Here is a 22,069-nt window from a genome sequence, read left to right as displayed (position 1 = left end):
TAATATGGTGGTACTATGCAAGTAAGCCTGCATTAATTTTGATTCAATAAAATGGGAACAGAAAAAGAAGCGAGAAACGGGGAAGAAATTGGCGATTTGCAGAATGATTCTTCCAACGATTCAGTGGAAATTGATGACGAGGGTGATGATGAAGAAGATGAAGAAGATGAAGTGCCGCATTCTGAGGTGAATTTTGTACTTATTGTTGAAAGTTACTCGTATCACCGTTTATCATCGGAGCCCTTTGGGTCAAATCCCATTTGTTTGTTTCTGAAACGAAGTTTTATTCCTGGGTTATCCGTTTCGTTGCGGATGATGTACGTTTACCAGCCTTCTGATCAAATTTTTTATTTTTCTGTAGGAAATATTTCTCTTTGTTTATGGGCTTATTTTTGTTATTGATTTGTTTTGTTAAGAAAATTCGTTGATTTGGATTATGGGAATGTTGTTCATGCGGGAAATTTTGAGCCACATTTGGAGAAATTTTAGCTTGCCATATAAATTATGCAAGTGCCAATTACACTGCATCAATTGATTTAATTTTTCATTTTTGTTGGATGCATAGCATTTAATTGTCAATTATTTTATCTGCGTCTGAAAATATGTAGTTTTGGATAAAATGCCTTGGTTTTTGGTCTTTTCCACTCTCTTCACAAGATTACATTTACATTTCCATCTGTGTTCAGGAACCTTTGACGGATAAGGACATAGAAGAGCTAATAGCTGAGCTTTTAGAAGTTGAGGGAAAAGTAAGAAAATTTAACCCCTTATACTTTGATAAAGCAAAGTGTTACTGTTACTTGAATCAATAATTTAGTTTTTAGGCTGCAGAAGCTCAAGAAGCTCTGGAAGAGGAATCACTTCTGAATGTGGGGGCTGATGTTAGGAAAGAATTGGCCCTCTCTCTCTCCGGCGATGATGTAAGTTACTATCCTCGTCTCTTTTGACACTTTTTTATGTTTCTCATTTTTATTATCCTGTTATGTTTTATTATTCCATGAGAGAATAGTTGGAGAAGGCTGTTGCAGAAGAGATGGCAGTGTTCAAAGAAGAGTGGGAAATGGAGCTTGATGAGCTTGAGACCGAGAGTGCTCATTTACTGGTATGCATTTTGTTATGTTTTTTTGAAATATTTACACAGAAATTGCGATAGTTATCAGTTTCAGTACTAATAAACATTATTTTCCCATTAATGTTGTTGAACTTAGATGTTTTTATTCCAAAAGAACTTAAGTTTCTTGGTTACCAAAAATTTCAAAATTTTAACCGGTCATGAACGAAAAAATACTATGGGATCTATTGATATTTGCGAAAAAAGGTCGAAGAAAATATTCATCTTTGTTAATTTCAGTCAAAAGTTTTACAATTTCCTTCTTGTTTTTGATCTGCTTAGAAAAGTAGATCCTAACAGGAACAACCACATAAAGTTGATTGTTGGAAGAGTCTAAATGAATAATGCATCATTAATGGAGTAATTGCATGTAAGCGAAAATCATCATCCAAGTTCACAGTATTCAGCCAAGCTTAAAGTGTATCCTATGCTCTGGCTTGTGGGGGAGTGTTTGGAAGCCCTTTCATTAAGAGCTTGAGATACACACATATATTATTAAACATGCATCTTGTGTGTAAGCCACAAATCGATGCATATTGATTAAAATATCTATCTTTGTTACTTCTGAACTACTAAAATTTCTCATGATTTTGAGACTACATTTTTGTGTAATTTTAATATTTAAGAATAGATGCCATCAAAAGAAGGAAACTAATCTATCATATTTGTTTCCAATATTATTTGGCCACAATTATGAGACGGATGTGGTCTTTCTCTCATTAAATGTAACTGTTTATGACTAAATTATAGAAAGCTTTATTCAGCTCTTCTAAATAATTTCTGCTTCCCACAAGATACAGATTATTTATACCTTCTTTTTTGTGACTGAGCAGGAACAACTTGATGGTGCTGGTGTTGAACTTTCAAGTCTGTACAAGTGGATTGAAAAACAGGCTCCTAGTGGTTGCTGCACAGAAGCATGGAAGAAGAGGGCTCATTGGGTCGGTAATCAACTTTCTCTTGATGCAATGGAATCAGTTTCACAGGCTGAAGAGTATCTCCAGATCCACAGGCCTGTAAGAAGGTTTGTACTTTATCATTTCTAAAAGTTAATATACATTAACTGAGTCTTAACTTCTGAATCGGGAGTACTTATCGAGGGCAGGCGGCATGGGAAAATACTGGAGGAGGGTGCCAGTGGTTTCCTGGCGAAAAAAGTTGTGGCCAGTGAATGCAGTCCTGCTGTAAATGATAGTACAGATGTAGATTGGAATTCCTTCAGCAAAATGTGCTCTAACGACTCAGGTTTGAAGGACGTCAGATTTGGCAGTAAGCATTGGGCTTCTGTTTACCTGGCCAGCACTCCGCAGCAGGCAGCTGAGCTGGGCCTTAAATTTCCCGGAGTTGACGAGGTGAAATATGTGGTGTTATTTTATGTTGTCTTTGACAACATATGATTATGGACTTATTGACTGCCTTGTAATTTATCAGTTTACATTTGTTAACTGAACTGAAATAATTGTGGTTCCATGTTGCGCCATCCATCACTGTTGCAATAAGAACCATGCTCTCTCTCTCTCTCCAAGTCTGATATATTCTATTTCATATATCTTTTGGCTGAGTACTTATGCCTTATACTTTGAATCTTCTGTGCGACTCAACTTGCACCTTGGGTCTAAGCTCTAGGGCAAATGCGTGCCTTAGTGTGTTTTGTGGCTTTAACAGCTATAGCTAGAAACTCTTTTTGGTGCAACTTCATCATAGTTTTCCATGATAACCTGATTTTTTTTAATGTTTTGGAAACAGAATTATTCTCGAACCAATACGCTTGTATTATGTTGCATCATTTCATAGAAATTGTCTCACCTCTTCCATTGGTCAGGTGGAAGAAATTGATGATGTTGATGGCACGTCGAGTGATCCATTTGTTGCCGATGCTGTAGCAAATGAAAGAGATCTGAATCTCACAGAAGAGCAAAAGAGAAACTTTAGAAAGGCAAGAAGTAGTCCCTGCCACACAATTTATTCCCTTGCTAAAACAGTTGCTTTTCTGTTTAGTTTTTAAAGTATTTTTAAATTCAGTATAGAATATTAGGTTGCAGTGAAATGGTAAGTTTACTCTTTTGCCATTCAATTTTTGAATAGTTTATTTGGCCCATTCATCTGTCATCTTCTATTGTTTAGCATGAATGAGATCAAGCCCTTAAACTGGTCAGAATCATCTTTCCTCTCGTCAAAAAGGTCATATGGTATAATAACGCGTCTTAACCTGAAGTCAAATAATGCTATCATTTTTCAACGTTTTGCTGTCTTTTTGGATAGAAGCAAAAATGTAATTTTCAAATGATGCTCATCCGCGACTGTGATTTTTCTCAGGGTTTTGGCACCGCTTTTGTTTTCTTATTGTTTCAAGGATGTGCTAGTAACATAATTTCCAATTGCTGACAGGTCAAGGAGGAAGATGATGTTAACACTGATCTCCAGCTTCATATTCGTTTGAAACGAAGGAGACTTAGAAAGCAATCTAAGAAGGTTTTGTTTCAATATTGCCAGTAATGGTTTAATCATTGTTCACTGGTTACATCATTTCTTGTCTTTGCTTTTTAAATTCTTTTGGAGAATATGGCTTAGTTGTGGCTTTTTTTTCTGAAAACAATATGTTGCACGATTCACGTGTCTGGTGCTGCAATAACTCTTAAATTAAAAAGATCCTAGCTGAAAGAAAATTGTAAAAATTTTGACTGAAATATTCACATTTTAAGGTGGATGGAGTTCTTTTGCTGTATACTGATGTTTGAGTTGAGCTTTATCGAACTTGAAATTTTTGGGATCAGAGACATCTGTTACTTCATTACAAAAGCTCCTTCTCCAGAATTTTCACCTGACTATATTTTATCAAGTACAGAGGAAGTCATTGTAGATCATATTGTTCTCCCTTTACATGAATTTTGATTGAAATCCAGCTACCTCAAGCTTGTTCAATCTCGTATCTATTTTTAAGTTTACCAGAGCTTACAAGATCTTGACTAGGCTTTCTTTGTGGTGTTTACCATCCATACTTGACAACAAGATTGATATTTTGTTCAGTTAAGTGTGTGCAACTGTACTCATTCAAGCTTACAACCGTATCCATTTTTTGAAAGTCTGAAAGGTGTACTCTTTACATAGCCAAATTTGTAAGGTCCAAGCAGGTACACTTCTTTAGTATTAATCTTAACAATATTGTATGACAAAATGATGGCTCTTGAGCAGCGTTCTAAATGGCGGTCGAGGCGGCCGTGTAGGCGGCCCTCGACCGCCCCGCCTTTATCTAAGGCGGTCTCTATAGGTGGTCCGAGGCTATCTGGCGGCCGAGGCGAGCGAATAGACGGCCGAAGCAGCTGAGACGGTCAATTATTTTAAAATCTTAGTAACCAATCAAAGTCAAATAATTTTAAAAATCAATCAATTTAAAAAACTTGAGATATAATAAAAACAAATCTCATTCTCTTTTGTATTTACTTTTGGTTTCAAGTGTCCTCCACCATCAACCACCACCTGCCTCAAACCGCTTCTAGCCGCTGCCGCCATCAGCCACCGCCTTAATTATCTTGTTAGTTTGCATTTATATATTTATTTTTTCTAGATTGTATTATATATTTATATTTAATAAAACTTTTTTTAAGAATAAACATTATTTAATTACATATGAAATATAAAAAATGATGATTATTTGTAATTACATTGAATGATTATATTTAATTAATTACCTATAAAAAATTGCTAGAAAAATTCAACCGCATAGACGGCTGAGGCGGTAGGCGGTCACTGACCGACCAGCCACCGCTTCCCGCCATTTACAACATTGCTCTTGAGGTTTAAGATATTCTATTAACACTGCAAAGGACTTTTGCCAAATCAAGGCTTTGGCTTTTTAAATTACTCTATTGTTGGTTCGTCCCCCACTAGCCATTTGTCCATTTGCATGTGAGTGCATTAACTTGCATTATCTTGAGGTGTCTAACATTTGTAAAATGAAACGAATCTAGTTTTATAATAACACATTAAACCTTACAGTTAGAGATGCCTAAAACTCTAACACGTAATGTTGTTGAATTCTTTTTGCATCAATTCATGAACTCTTTTTGAGTGTTCATACCCAATTTTTTCTCTAGAGGTTTATAATTCATTTTGGATGTTTGAAGTCTCACATTATTTGCATAATGTTGTCAATAAGGTATTGTCAATTCATGAGATCTGAACTTTGAATGAGCATTAATCTTGTTTATCTTTTATTATCCTAATATAATATTGTTTCTCATTAAAAGATAATAATAAAGAAGTTACTTTCTAGGCTATGACTATCATGATTTAGAGTCCCAAAAATTTCAAATCCAGGAAATCAAAGCAACACAAGTCTATTTCAATTAATGTTAGTGAAGTTTCAAATCATATAAAATCTACTGCTAGATGCTATAAATTAAATCGTGATTGTAGCGACCTTATATTTCTGGTGGTCAATCCTGACTGATTGTGTTATGAAATATACATAAATTCAAGCCATCTCTGCTTTCTTGTATTCATTCACATTCATTCTGTTTTTGGGCATTTTCTTCAGAATAATTTCGAGGGCTGAGAAATAAGGGTAACCACTCATTCGTCAATTCTTTATGCGACAGTACTACATGGAAAATCATATGATGTTTGTAAAATGATAAACGAGGATTTTAGTTGTGTGTGTACAAGAACCTAGCTGATGTGATCTACTTTTATTTAATAGACAATCTAGGATTGACCTATAGGCATTGAAACCAGTGTAAGTTGGATCTGGTGTGTTGTCCATTAGCCATGTTGGTTTTGCTAACCAGACTCTTGCAACATAAGAAACATATCCGTGTTTGATTGGGCGAGTCGTTTAAATTTTTTGTCTTCAAGTCAGTTTGAATGGCAAAGATAGAAGAAATGTCTAGAGAAAAATCGTAGGTGAAATTCTCGAACTGGCATATGCTTAGATTTGAGTAGCCCAATACATTTGTTAAATGCTTTGATATGTTTGAAGAGCCATTTGTAGCAACACCCAATATTTATTCCTAGATTTGTTTCAGTCTTTACTTGCATTATATGATTGATATCGTCGCTAGGCATTGCGAAGCTGTTACCATGTCAAGACAAAATGTCAATTTTAGTCCTATATTTATTGAGATTTTTTAGTCTTGTATATTTTGTTGAATCAATTATAGTCCTATAACTATGTTTTGACTGTTGCATTCTCGTCGAAATCATATAATTAAATAATTAGTATCATCGTTAAATTTTTATAATTACATTGTTAAATACACGTGCATGTTACGAGTTATGATTTATTTACATAATTTAGATGAAAAGAACTACTTTTGATCATCATAATTTACTTGCATGATTATAATTGATTCAACTAAAGATAAATGACTAAAATTGTCATACCCTAATACATACAAGACTGAAATTAATATTTTTCCTTGTGTCGATTGATCAGGAAAGCTTGTTCTACATCTAGATACACGAGGTTCACATTGTCAATTATAGCGTATAGAAATTTATATTCTTCCTATTGTAGTTTAAATTTCAAAATGAATTTTATGATTGGACTGCTTGATCAGATTTGTTGTATTATATATCCTGAAATGACCTGGGCCATATGCCTTAGTACTGTGTCTCTATTTGTTCATATATTTGGTTTATTTTTTCTGCCTTGATCAGATTTAATTTATCAAATATATATTTTCCATCGTTGACTTGATTCGTTCATTCTATTTTTATAAATCAGGATACTATTCCAATGGAAGTTTCCTCTATCAATGGGGCAAGGGAGTGCCAACTAGATACTTCCTTGGCTCATGATGATGAAGTTCTAGAAGATGTTACTGGACTTCAAGGTACTAATAACGAAAAGATTGAGTTGTCTAGAGTTGTTGCTGTGAAAGCAAGGGCCAACGATGGTACTTCATTGATAAATGGCTCCGCTTCACCGAGCTTAGTTGAGTTGACGGAGGTTAAGCACCCCAGTGATTGTGACATCCTACAGTCTGACAGTATGAAATCTTGTACTATTACTATAGATATTGACTCTGCAGCCATGCCTGATGGAAATATTTCTTTACATTTTGAAGAAATCATGAACTCTGAAGGTCAAATTTTCTCGAGTTCAGATTCTGCGTCAGATGATTCAGATACTGATCTCAGAGTCACTACCAGGTATACTTGATTTGCATTTCTGGTTATGGATTTTGTTCGAACCATTAGGATATATAACTAATAATGAAGAGTTCTTTCATCTATAGCTCAATCATGTTGAAGTTTCAGACATACGTGTAAACATCTTGTGATTCTCTTATTTTTGTAGTACACAACATTTGTAGTCTTGTTGGATAAATATTTTTTCAACATTATGATTCATGTTTCTTATCTCTTGTATTTTGTTGTGATCTTCACACTAGAAAACAATTTTGTGCAGGGGTTATCTTTGCATATTTAGTATCTCGCTAGAGTCATTTTGAAATAAGCATATAAATTGGCTCTAGGCATTATACTCTATGTATGGTCAAACCTTCATCTTTGATTGCCCATTGTTCTATCCTTCTATAGTCAATTTATTATACTTGTCATTTGAAGTATGGTTTCTGATTAATTGTTACTAATATCCTTGAAACTCAATTCCGTTGTCATTGTTCTTTTTGTGACAGCAGTAAGAGAAGACAAAAGAAGAAAATTCGGCGAATCCTCGATGATGCTGAGTTAGGAGAAGAGACCAAGAAGAAAATTGCAATAGAAAAGGTAAAATTTTAACTCCTGCTTTGCATTGGAAAACATCCTTTTTTAATAGTCATACATATTGCATACATTAACTTTTCAGGAACGTCAAGAGCGGCTTAAATCTTTGGAAGCACGGATTGCTACAAAGTCCATGGTGATGAGTTCAATGGTCAGTAGTGAAAATTCAATTGATGGTGCTGGTTCTGAAATGCTAGGTGATACTTCTACTGGTTTCATAATTAATGTGGTAAGGGAGGAAGGTGAAGAGGCCGTGAGGATTCCTCGCAGCATATGTACAAAATTAAAACTCCATCAGGTTTCTCAACCTTTATTTTTAAAGTTTCTCAGACTTGTTTATCTCTGCAGTATTAATTTATGTTATAGTTACCTGGAACACTATTAATTTCTGCATTTGTTTACTAGCTGGATAGTGAGGAAGTGGGGTGGGACTTGGGAGAACTCCAAGTGACGCCGATAAAAGGGTCAAAGTTGAAAGAGAGTGAAATCCAGACCTAATTTTGGTCAAGTTTTAACGCTGAAATTTCACACGTCCTTGCTAATCAACTGAACTTTAAAGGGAAAAGGATGGTAAACTAAATCATTCTATTAGCTCGTCATACAAAAATCTTTTAAAGAATCGATAACAACGCTACATTTTGTTAAGCTTATCTAATTGTTTTAAAAGTCACATAGGGTATCGACTTTCAAGATGAGTTATTAATTGGTCACTCATGTTAAAGAGATGGATTTTGATACTATACAATATAAGCTAATTGTAACGTCTGAATACTCCGTTAGGCTTGTAAGTTTAATTCAGTGCTCAATATTTTAATTGAAGTATCTTATTTGAAAATTTCTCCTTAAACCTGAGGTCCTGGCCCTGGTCTTAATTCAACTAAATTTTCTTAGAACGGTATGTATTCTTCTGCATGAACTACTTTTCATCTTAAAAGAACTTGATTTAGTTTTTTAGTTTTTTGGGGTTTGTTTTGATTGAAATATATGTGTCTTGCTATTCAATATTTCTTAAACGGTAAAATGGAGTTAGTGCTACCTTTCAGTTTTATGTCGTATTTTTTCGACTTTGGGGTGGTTCCAAATACCATTAGCATTATTGGTAAATGTAAAATGAATGATTAAATAGTCATACATGTTTATTCAATTTGGTTCCACTTTCCCATCAGTACTACTTAGAGCTTGTAGTAGCTCTTGATCTGAGTTAATGTTTTAACTTCATTCCTTTTGGGTAGCCAATTAACCTATTGGTGGAAAGTTGGTTTCCTAATATTTTGATTCTGAGTTAAATCCCTAAAAGCATGCGAATGAGTAAAACAATTGCGTTCTACACATTAACTCTATGCTAAAATCATTGTTTTTGCTTTCGCTGCAGATTGCAGGAATTCGATTCATGTGGGAAAATATTATTCAGTCAGTACGAAAAGTGAGGTCTGGTGATAAAGGTCTTGGTTGCATTCTGGCTCATACAATGGGGTTAGGTAAAACTTTTCAGGTAGCATTCTTCATTTTCTTTTAATTTACTGGCTGACCTGTTGAATTTTGCATATGATGATTATGTAAAATGGAATTTCTGATGATATGGTACTTTATTTGTTTGATATAAATTTTCTACATGATACTGAATCATCAATATAAGCAAAATGACTATAGAAATAGGCTTGATGATCTCATGAATAATTTATAAAATATATATATGTGTCAAATTGTTTGAATCTAAATAACCTTTGTGTGTGACCTTGTTTTTTTCAGCCAAAACAAAGCCATCATTCTTTCTTTCCTTTTTTGATTTTCATGTGCCGACACATTGTGCTGAGTCAGTTAGTCTACATTTTACACTTATGGTTTGACTTTTGAGTCATCCCATCCGTATTAGTGGTTCGTCTCTTTCTTTTGAATATTTTCTCACAAAATCTGTCAAATCAAACATTTTTACTTTGTAGCAGTCATGTTCGAAGACATTGATTAAAAACAGTATTTCATGAAGAGATGGTGTCAGACATAAGAGTCTGGGTTAGTTTAAATTTCTCCTCAGATGAAAACAGTGTCTTGAGCAACAAACCTTGTGAACTCCTTCACTTGTGATGAGGGATCACCCCTTTTTTATCATTATAATAAATTAATGTTTCCTATAAAAAAAAAAGTGTCCAAAAAGTAATTGGAATGTATGGTAGCCTTTTGTTGAGTTCGACCATATAATCAAATGATGCTTTCAAATCTTGGATTTTAAAAGTGCGTTGTTGTCTCTGATGCTTGGTAAATTAGGGTTGATCAAAATTTCCATGACTTTTCTATGCAAAAGTCATTTGCTTATATTATTTTTGTGAAGCCTAAAATTTTACAGATCCTTATTTCTGTGGTTGTTTGGCTAAAGGTGTCCCATGAAAATTACTTTGCTCAAATTTTAGTTGTATGTGGCTTGGCAAATTTCCATTAAAACTTTAAGACATTTATGATTTGATAATGCATGCACACGCCTGTACACAGATAGTTGATGTTGGAAGTCATGTGTCAAGTGAACTTATGGATGCAAGTTTCAGAGGCAGTACTGAATAGTGAACTTAAATTTGAACCATATTAAAATATGTTTCCTGTATCCGTTGATCTTTGGCAGAAACCTTTGTAATTTCCTTGTTTGTAATGTTATTTTTTTCTTCTTCCTCTTTGTATGCTTGGATGCACAAGCCCTCTATCTGCCCATAATCTTTTTAAGTTATTTAGTCAGAAAAATATTTTAACAGTTTCGGTATTAGATGAGATGAAGTATGTTAAAATGATGGTTTCTTAAGATGATGTATTGTGCATGCAGGTTATTGCTTTTCTATACACTGCTATGAGAAGTGCCGACCTAGGATTAAAAACTGCTCTCATTGTGACACCTGTAAGTGTTCTACACAATTGGCGCCACGAGTTTCTGAAATGGAGACCATCGGAGCTAAAGCCTCTGCGCATCTTCATGCTTGAAGATGTTCTAAGGTTTGTTTTTCATTTATTAGTTTCATAATTTGATTGAAAGAAGGATGGATGTTTAGAAAATCAATGGTAGTTATTCGGTTAGCGGTCCTTTTTCTTGCCTACAGCAGACGTATAAGCGTCTGGGGGAGCACCAGCAGTATCGAGCTCTCTTCCCTTGTCTCTAGGGTGGGTTGAATTGTTTGTTCGGGGTATAAATTTCGTTTTTTAACTCGACTACGTGGTTTTGTTTACCCTTTTATGCATATATCGACATCTAACATATTTTTAAAACTGCCTTGCCTTGGTTTTTTCAGAAATTACAGTATCGTTGCCCCTTGCGAATTATGTTCCTTGTGCAAAAATAAATCAGTTTGCTTGATATTTATTATTATTTGGTGAAATTATGCCGGAGCAACATTTACTTACATATTTTTTTCCATTAATTTCGGTAAAATACAATCTTCACTGGTCACTACTTTATTTTTTCAGGGAGAAAAGGATTGAGTTATTAACAAAGTGGCGATCCAAAGGTGGTGTCTTCTTAATTGGTTATGCTGCCTTCCGAAATTTGTCCCTTGGGAAGTATGTAAAGGATCGAGAATTGGCAAAGGAGATTAGTCAGGCACTTCAGGTTGTTTACCTTATTTGAAAATGGATCTACTATCTTAAAAAAAGGATATACGAGGATAAATTATATAGAAAATCATTTTTTTGTTTCTCTTATGGAGAATTGCTATTCATTTTTCTTTCAATGAACCTGGATTGGTTGTTTACTGGTTTTATTTTGACTTAATTCTACATGCAGCATCAGCCATTAAAATTTTCATTTTCATGCAGTTTTGTTGTCTTGGTCATCCGCTTCCTGATTGTCTCACTTAGCTTAGGTGATGCTTGTTACTAATTTTTTTTATACAAAGAATGCTTTCTTTTTTTTTTTATAAAAAATTCTAGAAGTTAATGGAGAAATATTAGCTCTGAAATAGGGGTTTCAGCTTTTCATTAGGAGCATGCTTATGGTTTATTATGAAGTTTGTTGATTTAAGATGATTAAAAATTGAAGCTAGAACAAAAAAGAGCTGTCATTGAGCATGGTATAACATATTCCTTAGAAGAAGCAAGGAAGATGCTTCACAGTCTAGGGATTACCTATTTTTGTCTATCATTTCAGGGTTGTTATTATGATTTACCGTTGGCACTTTCTCAAGGATTCTAACAATTTGGATTACATATTAAGCGTTTCAAGATTTTTGTTGCTTGTTAACATCTGTTTGCTTCGATTGTGGAGTGGGTCTGAAGATATAAAATAAAGTAATTAGTTACGCTTGTCTAAGGTGATGTCTTATTGATTTAGGATTTGATTGCTAATGATGTTTTGGATTATTTAGTTATCATGTTAGAGTTTTATGCGGGTAATGTTTATTGATGCATTACGAGCTAGATTTTTTGTTCTTTGCATGTTCGTCGACATTGTGCTTGTATATGGATTTTTCTGACTTGTATGTTTTTGCTCCTTAGGTAGCTATCTTTGTGGTCACTCTACTATGTTTCTTGGTATCAGTTGTGTCATTTTTCTCTTTTTCAATGGTTTTAGTTACATTTTTTCATTTAAATGAAAGTCTTCCCAGCAATGGGGTTAGGCAAACCCCTGCCTCTCCTAGGATGTCCTCGTACGAAATTTTTTTTACCTTATTTTAATGGATGTTATTCGTTAGAAAAAAAAGTAAGGGTTAGAGAAATATCGATTGAACCTAAACTAAGATATATCAAAAGCAATGGCCTTTAAAATACCACTGTACAGCATTGATACAAAGAAATATTTAACTAGGACAGAGTGGAGCAAATCCTATCAACAAAATAAAACTCCATGACCCATAGAGGTGATTTTGGGGTTTGCCATGTTTGGTGAGTGTTTATGAATGCTACTAGCTTCATAAAAATTTGAGTTCTGTATAGCTTTGGAAAAGCTTTTTTATTGTTCTGTTTCATCATTTGAAATTTATCTTAAAATATGAAAATTTTTATAAGGAGAACCTATCAACAGTCCAAAAACTTGTGATGTTTTTACAATGGATAGTTGTTCGCTATTTTATCCCCTTACTGCTGAACTTTCACGATTCCACTTTTATTAATTATCGGTTGTCAAGCTCATAAAATAAATCTGCATGTTTTTCCAGGACGGACCTCAAATCCTTGTCTGCGATGAAGCCCATATGATAAAAAACACCAGGGCTGATACAACCCAGGCTTTAAAACAAGTGAAGTGCCAGAGAAGAATTGCATTAACTGGATCGCCTCTCCAGAACAATCTTATGGAGTATTACTGTGTATGTTTTTTCACATTTCTGATTTCTGAATTCAAAATGATTATGTTTTTTCTCTATCCTATTCTTTTTTTTAAAAAAAAAATTCTCTTATTCGTTTTAAATTTATCTGGAACAAACAGATGGTTGATTTTGTAAGAGAAGGATTTCTTGGTAGCAGCCATGAATTTAGGAATCGGTGAGACTTTTAAATTTGTATAATTTTGATTCTACATCCTTGAACCGTTATTGGGACGCCTCCAAATCAATCATTTTGCTGTTTTGTAGTTTCCAAAATCCAATAGAAAATGGTCAACACACCAATTCTACTGCATTAGATGTGAAGATCATGAATCAAAGATCTCATATTCTGTACGAGGAGTTGAAAGGATTTGTTCAGAGGATGGACATGAGCGTGGTTAAAAATGATTTACCTCCTAAAACTGTGTTTGTTATAACTGTAAAGTTATCTCCTTTACAGAGAAAACTCTATAAAAGATTTCTTGACGTTCATGGTTTCTCAAAGGAAAAGGTTTCAAAGGAAAAACTAATCAAGAGATCTTTTTTTGCTGGATACCAGGCCTTGGCTCAGGTACCTCATACCTGTTTACAATAGGTTTTTTTATATATTTATAATTTAATCTTAGTTGTTTTCTTGAATGTGTTATTCTCGTTCATTCTCTTGTGGCTGCAATTATTGATGTTAATGCTGAATGAAGTTGTTCCAAATTCCAGATATTGGTATGAAACTAAAAGTAAAACATAGCCATATTCAACTTGAAAAATATTGGTACCGAACTGATATAAGGTTGCTAAGTAGATCCTCTTTTGCACTCGGTTCTAGTAAGAGCCACTTGAAAACTTAACCTCAGTTTATTCATCCTTTCCCCTTTTACTGGTAGTATGAAGTAACATCTTTAGGCGTTTTATTTATGTCTGAGAAGGTCTATTTTGTTGACTCACCAGTATGCTTCTTCCAACCTCTTTCTTTTTCCTTTTTTTTAATTTTATTTTTATGTTTTCTGAAATCCTCCCTAGATTTCTCATGTTTCAGATGTGCCCAACATTGCTATTTAGCAGATCTGAAAGCAGTACCAACTTAATTTCTTTTCCTGTTTTAAGGAATTTGTCAACACAACCGATAGTCGGGTTGTCTATTTACTTCTTTTCTTTTAATAGTCAAGCCACAGAATATAGCATTCATCGAAGTATTTTGAGTTCTTCATTTTTTATGGATTATAAAAAAATTTCGAAGCTGCAGCTCATAAAATTGTTGAATTCAAGTTTCTGATTTTGTATGCGTATGGCTGAAATCTTAGTTTGAATAATAACATTGTACGTTGATTTTTAAGTATAAATAAGATCGATTTTTAATATTGACGCCTGGAATATCAAAGAATTCAGTGAAAATCTATTATTTTAGAACTTTTTGTTGGCCCCTTTAGGGTGAACTCATTCCTTGTTGACATCTTTTTTCCTTGTATAACGTTAAAGCTACAGATTATGAAACGAGTTTATTGTTTTCAGTCATTATGTTAAGCTACTTGTTCTATGCAGATATGGAATCATCCTGGAATTTTGCAGCTTAGGAAAGAGAATAAAGACTCTAGTAAATATGAAGATGTTGAAAGTGGTCTTGCAGATGACAGCTCTAGTGATGATGTGGACTACAATATCATTTCTGGAGGTACGCTGTTTCGCCCAATCTCCTGGGCCTGATTAAACTAGTTAGTAACATATTCATGCTAATGGCACTTTGTACCACCTCGAAAGTTGCACAACATTTACTATCTCTGCAGAACTGGGTTCAGCATGCATCTCATTTTGTAGTTTCTAAGCTATTTGTTAAAGAATTTTGAGTGCTTTCGCTTCCCTAAATGTTGATGACATGTTTCATATTTCTTAAAGATTTATTTGCTGCATATACTTGTGACATGTATTACTGATGAACGCTAATGCTGTGAAGTTTTAATCATACCCTGTTTGCAGAAAAGTTGAGCAATTCTCACCGAAAAAATGAGAATCGATTTCTTTACGAGGTTCGCTTCCCCGAATTCCTCCTCATTTGCATGCAATTCACATTGCTGATTCATCTTATGTTTATTCTAGTCTCCTTCTATCTCCATTTTCCTTTTGTAAAGTTATAACAGTTTAGCCCAAACTTTACTTAGCTCTTAATCCTTTCTTCGTAATTCTTTACCTAATTGATTCAAACATTAATTTTCAAGCAGGACTGGTGGAGAGACCTTCTACATGAAAATAACTATGAGGTGGATTACAGTGGCAAAATGGTATTGCTACTAGATATTCTGAAAATGTGCTCGGGTATTGGTGATAAGGCATTGGTGTTCAGTCAGAGTTTATTGACTTTGGACCTGATTGAATTTTATCTCTCAAAATTACCTCGTCCAAGAAAGAACGGAAAATTATGGAAAAAAGGGAAGGACTGGTACAGGTGTGTGCATGAAATGCCAAGCAATTTAAAAGTCTTATATTCTCAAATGGTCATCTGTTGCTGTCTCGCTTACCTCCATTAAAATCTAATTTTCAAGTTATATGTCCATTTCGCTCCACTCATTGAGATTTGACTAAATCATTATTTGCATATGGTTTCACACCCGAAAATTGAGATTTTCTTTGTTTTTCTTATAGGATTCAGTTTCTTGGGAATCACAAATTTTTTATATACAATCTTGGGATACCAGTGGATTTACTTTCTCTTATGGTTCTGATTTGTTTTGTTCTTTTTTATTCCAACACTGTTACTTGTGTTGTTGTCGGTTGTCATATCATTTTAGAAACTCTTACTTTCCATAATGCAAGATCATGATTTAACTCGAAAAACTTGCTGCATCTAATGGCAGGTTTGATGGTAGAACTGAAAGCTCTGAGAGGCAGAAACTGGTTGAGAGGTTCAACGAGCCTTCAAACAGAAGGGTCAAATGCACTTTGATATCCACCAGGGCTGGATCTCTCGGCATTAATCTTCATGCAGCTAATCGAGTAATCATAGTTGATGGATCTTGGAATCCAACATATGATCTACAAGCTATATACCGAGTTTGGAGGTGTGTTCTGTGTTATTTTATTAAGCAAGACTTAGATACAGTTGAGTTGTGTGAATTTACCCTGTTCATGCTATTCAGATATGGCCAAACGAAGCCTGTGTTTGCTTATCGATTACTTGCACATGCCACAATGGAAGAGAAAATCTACAAGCGTCAGGTATTGCAGACTCGAGTTATTAATATTTAAAGCAAACTCGAGTTATTAATATTTAAATTGCTGAGTCATTGATACCAAAAGTGTTATATTTTAATAGGTGACTAAGGAAGGTCTTGCTGCAAGGGTTGTTGATAGGCAGCAGGTTCACAGAACTATGTCTAAAGAGGAAATATTGCATTTGTTTGAGTTTGGGGATGATGAAAATACTGATGCAATGCTGCCTGAGTTGGGTGAAGAGACTGGACTCGTGGTGGAACCAAACAGGGCTGGTCAAAATTCATTGAACCAAAAACTGCAACCTCCTAGCGGAAGTGCTTCTGTTGATAAAATAATTCAAAGATTGATCGACAAACACCATCCCAGGTAGATTATTTGGCCTTCTTTTACTCTGTATATTTTATCTTGGAAGTGCTCAAGTCTTTAATAGATCCAGGATGTGTGATCAATTAATCTACTAATAAGTTGGTTCACTGATGTTGTATCTATCACTTCATTGTGAATAGCAGGCTGTCTTATTCCACATTAGGTATCTTGAGTATATTATATAATGGGTTGAATTTGTAGTTGTAAAGCTTCCTTTTCTTGATCTTAATTCACATAGAAATTCAAAACTTTGAACCTAGTTGAAGTGAAATGAACTGGATTCCTGCTGGTTTTGTAGAGATATTTAGCTTAGTTGGGTGCTGTATGATCATGTCTAGAAATCCCCCTTTGTTGCCTCTTCAATATCTTGATGAAGAAGAGATATGACTAAGTATTGTTAATTCACATAAGAAATCATTCTATTTGTATATTTATTTATTTATTTATTTTTACTTCGTATGATCAGAATGCCTCTAAAATTTTGGTTTCCGCTATCAATAAATTTGTAAGCTTTATCACGTTATATCAAGATTCACAGGTGATCAAGATTTATATGCAACAGAAAATGTTTTTCCTTTTCAGTTGGATTTCAAATTACCACGAACATGAAACCCTCTTGCAAGAAAACGAAGAAGAAAAGCTTTCTAAAGAAGAACAAGATTTGGCTTGGGAAGTATATCGGAAGACCCTCGAGTGGGAGGAGACACGACGTTTCACGCCTGAAGAAAGCATACTCGAGCAGCAGAAAATCCTTGTTAATGGATCTGCACCAGGTGAGCAGCAGCAGCATACTGGGATTTCAACTGCAGAGGTGCCTGGGGAGGATTACAGACTTGAACGAATCAGGCAACGTCATCGGAATCGTTATGTGCTGCGACATTGCACAAATCTTTCGCATTTAATGACCTTGAGAAGTCAAGGCAAGGAGGGTGGCAGAACTATATGTGGACAATGTGCCCAAGAAATTCGTTGGGAAAACCTCAAACCGGATAGCCGGATGACGATGTCTCCTGCTGCTGTTCCAGATATTTTGTATCCTTCATCACCTTGATGTTTTAAAAAATTTATTTATGGCATAAATTTTGTAAATATCCGGGATTTCAGCGTTGGTTGGATTTAAATTGACACCACATTTTCAGCAGAAATGGCTGAAAAGTCCCAATGCTGAAGACATTTGAGCCATTATAAGATACATTTTTATAGGCAAACCACATCATTTAAGGAACAAAGGCAAATAGTATAATTCGAAATTTACGAAGAAAGGAAAATTTTGCTCAATGTAGTGCTGCTTCTGCTTCCTTTTCCTTTATTTTCTTGTTTTGTTTGCATTATGGATTAAGTTGGAAAATGACAGATTTTCACCTTTTATTTGATTCCTTGACCAAAAGTTGTTGCTTTAAAATAATCTAGTTCCGTGACATGCATATACCATTTTTTTTCTAAAAACTGTCTGATCTTCGTGTTATAATCCATGCACCATACCGTTGCTGTAATAAGATATAAAGAAAATGGCGAACTTTTTCGCTGAAAATCAGAATATCTAGTATGTGATTCTATAGGCGGAAAAATTTGATCTCATGCCCATCGATGTCGAGAATTCCTTCACGATATAAGTCAATTCTCAACGATGAAAATATCGAATGTGTTTCTTAAACTTTGTTGTGTTACAATACATATCTGATAATAAAAAAGGGACTCAGCTCACGCCTTGATCCCCTCAATTTGCATGCACACCGTAGTGGCAGAAGTTGCCAACGAATGCCATTTTGCATGACCAATCTATAAAAAAATATTGCGAGTACTTCCATCGTTGAATTTTTTTTGTGCGTTAGGCTCCCTTTCTGGCTATTCCAAATTTTCTTGCCATCAATTCAAAGAATGCTGGAGAGCATGATCAGCTTCTTGAACGTCCTATAAAAACGAGAGACGCGGGTGGGCCAGTCATACATGAGTACCAATAACCGTTGGCTAACACCGTTCATCCCCTAGCCAATTATCCTTCTCCTTTGGTCCTGTTGGCCCTTCTTCACCGTAAAGTTCAGTGGGGAATAGCTCAATGAGATTTTCAACCGATAGTCTAATGAAGAAAGGAAGGTGTTTGATGATCTTTTCCAACTCAGGCAGTGAATTGTAAACGACGGTGGGACCCCATTCTCTCATGTACTGCAACCAATGTGGCTCGGCTACAAATTGATCTCCGAGATGCTCCGCAGCGACAATCTGGTATTTGGTACTTGAGTCGACCAAAAACTTGCTTTTAGCACAATCATTCCTCACACCAACACCAAGTTTTGTTGAGCCCTGGATGTAGCATCCCTCGTGTGGGAAACTTGCGTGGCCGTGTTTTGAGGAGTAAACTATGGCCTTATTTCCCTCGATGAACTCCAATTCTGAGGCGTCGAGCCATTCACCACCACTATGCTCCGAGAAATATATGCTCCAAAGCTCTCCAGTGAAGTTACTTATGCGAAGCGTATAATGTTCCCAATCACCAACATGCTGTCCTAGTCTATTGCATTCATAATTCCATATTCCACCTTTAATCGTAACCGGGCCGTTGAAAGGACAAAAAACCCACATAGCAAGGTCGGTGAAAGAGCCTCCAGAAGCTGGCTTTACATGGATATAGAGCTCAGATGTTTCGATTTTACCATACTTGACATAGTCTTTGCTATCATTGTCATCATCACCAACTGGTAAATCGAGCCAGAACTCTTTATCATTTTCTCCACCAGCTGGTAAATTTGATCCTGCGGAATCAATTTCCACACCTTTATCAGTTCCTTCTTCGAACAAAAGAGCCCCGTTTTCGAAAAACCAAGAAACTGAAGACGGAAAATAAACTTCATCTGGGTGGAAATACAGAGTCGGCCCATATTCCTTGACGAGGGCATGAACTTGCTCAAGATTCGGCATTGCAAGAAGCAAAGAATCAAGGTTTTTCAAACAAGCAATATCTAACTCATCCTCAGAATTCTCATCTTTACCACAGAAGAATGTCCCAACAGGGACACCTTTACCAAGCATTCCCCTTGCGCAGGCCCTCATGTTCCAAATGTATAATTGATCTTTCGAGTTACGAGCTTTCATATCAAATATATCCTCACCAACTTCACAAGGTTCAGTAAGATCAGCTCGAACACATCTAACCTCTTCGATTTCAGGTTCATTAGGCTCAGTAGTAACTACAAAACCCATGGATTTATAATCTTCTGGTGGATTTGGTAGCCAAATATAACCAAGTTCATCATGACTCCATATCAAGCTATAGTTAAGAGGCTTTTTGAGGGATGGAAGTTCAGAAGCTGAATCCCGAATTGGACCATTTTTTTTATCAACGGCTTTGGCTACAAGGACATAACCTCTCAGTTGCTTGTCACTTGGCTGACAATAATGACCAAGGCATGAATATCCATCTGGAATTTTAGAAGGCTTATAGAAGGTAACACCTTTGGCCTTTCCTCGCAAAGGGGTGCAACTCCATATTTTATCGAAATCCGTGACTTTAACGACTTCTAATTCCCCCAGGCATATTTTCCCTGATGCAAAATCCTTACCTGTCCAAGGTAAAGTTGAATCAACACTTGTTAACAAGTTCTTGGGAAACTATCAGAAACTTCACTTTCAAATGGTCAACGTGTTTTGTCCCCAACTTTTTGCAATCAAATCCGAATCAACTGATAGGGGGTTGATAGGTTCGCATCTCAAACCAAAAACAATATGATAAAAAATAAATCAATGAAAGATTTAGAACGAAGGCGTGAAAATTATAAATTACAGTAGAAAGATAAGAATATAATATTGACTATATGAGCAAATTATAAAACATCAAGGGTGTATGAAGCATCCCTAAAAGAATTGCTTTGTTTTTTAAACGACTCTCTGTTTGCTTGCAGACTCGAAATTTCTAGCCAATGACAAAACGGAAATCTTACCTAAACAAGAGAATTTCACACACGCTATCAGATGAAATGGACAAAAACTTTGACCAAGTCTCAAATTAAAAAGAAAAAGAATCGCATGCAAAATAACTACATGCCATCAAATTTTCTTGGTTGAAAAAAGATAATTATGATATTATGTAAGTGCAGGGTGTGTGGTAACTTCATAGAATACGCAGCATAAATCACCATTGTCCTAAATTGGGAGTTAAAATGAATATTTGTTCAAAATCCAAGTTGAAATGATTTCATGGAACCTATCAATCAACACTACGTACATATCCAAGAAGCCATAAATATGCTCAAACCATAATTTAACCAAATAATCTCGAGATCAGAGGTGCTTCGTGTTGAAACGAAGATCGCGTGATATTTTTCAGCAACAGAGCACAAATATAATCCAAGAAAACAAAGACATGAAACAAAAAAATATTGAATCTTTGCCATAAAAATTTCAAGAAAATACCTTTAGGCCACTGTGGAAGGGGAGAAGGCAAAGAAAAGGGCTCGGGGTCCTCCAAGAACTCTTCAAATACACTGTCAGAGCATGATGATACGCAAAAATCCCACAAACCGAACATATTTCCTTGTTTCTTCCTCAAAACATATGCACAGATGAATCCCCAAAAAACCCAAAAAAAATAAACAGTAAGATAATTCAAAAGATTGATCAATGATGAAAAGAATTGGCAGAAAATTTGCTGAACCTCACCGAATTTTAGTTAGCAGTACTAAACACAAGAGAACAAGAAATTGGGAGTCTTTTTCTATTAAATATTACTCCATTAACAGAGGATATCAAGTAGCTGTTCCAACTTGGTGTTTTCTTTGTAAGAAATGGTTGGATTCTTTATTATTATATTATTATTTTTGATTTGGGTCAGTTGGGAGCATTCTTTGACTTTTCAAAAGGCAGAGGTTGAGTGAAGAAACAGCAAAGCTGAGAGGAAGAGAAGTTCAACTAAATTTGGTGAAAGTTCAATTGGACCACAAAATATATATTTAATTTTGTTATACTTATCATCTTAATTTAAACATCACAAAAATTTTTGTGAGACTATATTAATTTTATATAACAGATATCCGATTCTATCTAATTACTAAAAAATATAATTTTTATGTCTAAAAAAAATTATTTTTTTTTAGTAAATATAAATCAAGTTCATTCATCTCACGAATATAAATCATATTTCATGATACAAACTCAAATATAATTTTATTTTCAGTTATTTAATATACCGATATTAAATCATTACGAAAAACTACAAATATAATAATAAGTAAAGAAACTGGTGGAAGTATGTATCCAAATTTTATCTTAGATATTTTCTGACCGACCAAATTTATCTTAGAATTAGATATTTTCTGACCGACCAAATATGTCTATTGTTTTGGATATTTTGGTGTGCTAGGATCAAAATAATTTTGACTCCAAATACAAAAAAATA

The 22,069-nt window shown here is 34.9% G+C and overlaps 2 protein-coding genes across 5 annotated transcripts; one reads left to right on the top strand and one right to left on the bottom strand.

The window, feature by feature from the left end:
• LOC140974043 (protein CHROMATIN REMODELING 20) lies at positions 1 to 17,880 on the top strand. 4 transcript variants are annotated; one of them, XM_073437255.1, is made up of 25 exons: positions 1 to 186; positions 687 to 749; positions 825 to 920; positions 1,010 to 1,102; positions 1,945 to 2,135; positions 2,217 to 2,463; positions 2,934 to 3,047; positions 3,500 to 3,583; positions 6,837 to 7,101; positions 7,180 to 7,264; positions 7,756 to 7,843; positions 7,923 to 8,138; positions 9,213 to 9,332; positions 10,647 to 10,813; positions 11,282 to 11,423; positions 12,967 to 13,116; positions 13,236 to 13,291; positions 13,381 to 13,684; positions 14,650 to 14,779; positions 15,082 to 15,131; positions 15,324 to 15,547; positions 15,957 to 16,160; positions 16,239 to 16,317; positions 16,415 to 16,680; positions 17,263 to 17,880. In XM_073437255.1, exons 1-25 carry the CDS (start codon positions 52 to 54, stop codon positions 17,729 to 17,731), a joined length of 4,038 nt encoding a protein of 1,345 aa, XP_073293356.1. In that variant the 5' UTR covers positions 1 to 51; the 3' UTR covers positions 17,732 to 17,880. The 4 variants fall into 4 exon arrangements, with proteins under 4 accessions (XP_073293356.1, XP_073293355.1, XP_073293358.1 ...); XM_073437254.1 differs by having other exon boundaries at positions 7,753 to 7,843; XM_073437257.1 differs by having other exon boundaries at positions 122 to 186; positions 832 to 920; positions 7,753 to 7,843.
• A 344-nt stretch (positions 17,881 to 18,224) lies between these two features.
• Positions 18,225 to 21,460, bottom strand: LOC140974042 (hypothetical protein At1g04090-like). The gene is made up of 2 exons (XM_073437253.1): positions 21,088 to 21,460; positions 18,225 to 20,237 (listed from the first exon to the last, which is right to left on the bottom strand). The coding sequence occupies exons 1-2, from the start codon at positions 21,200 to 21,202 to the stop codon at positions 18,649 to 18,651; spliced, it is 1,704 nt and encodes a 567-aa protein (XP_073293354.1). The 5' UTR covers positions 21,203 to 21,460; the 3' UTR covers positions 18,225 to 18,648.
• Positions 21,461 to 22,069: the final 609 nt, after the last annotated feature.

Source organism: Primulina huaijiensis, chromosome 3 (assembly GCF_012295235.1).
Source record: "Primulina huaijiensis isolate GDHJ02 chromosome 3, ASM1229523v2, whole genome shotgun sequence".
Classification (NCBI taxonomy): Eukaryota; Viridiplantae; Streptophyta; class Magnoliopsida; order Lamiales; family Gesneriaceae; genus Primulina; species Primulina huaijiensis.
Note: the sequence above shows the minus strand (reverse complement) of the source record. Positions and strands in the feature narration are given on the sequence as shown.

What these genes read in the sequence shown, in the direction of transcription:
- LOC140974042 (XM_073437253.1), bottom strand. Translation starts at nt 21,202, where the DNA reads ATGTTCGGTTTGTGGGATTTTTGCGTATCATCATGCTCTGACAGTGTA. An exon ending in CCTTCCACAGTGGCCTAAAG is followed by an intron (nt 20,238 to 21,087) that starts GTATTTTCTTGA and finishes TACCTTGGACAG; the next exon opens with GTAAGGATTTTGCATCAGGG.
- LOC140974043 (XM_073437254.1), top strand. Translation starts at nt 52, where the DNA reads ATGGGAACAGAAAAAGAAGCGAGAAACGGGGAAGAAATTGGCGATTTG. An exon ending in TCTCTCTCTCCGGCGATGAT is followed by an intron (nt 921 to 1,009) that starts GTAAGTTACTAT and finishes ATGAGAGAATAG; the next exon opens with TTGGAGAAGGCTGTTGCAGA. An exon ending in GCTATATACCGAGTTTGGAG is followed by an intron (nt 16,161 to 16,238) that starts GTGTGTTCTGTG and finishes CATGCTATTCAG; the next exon opens with ATATGGCCAAACGAAGCCTG.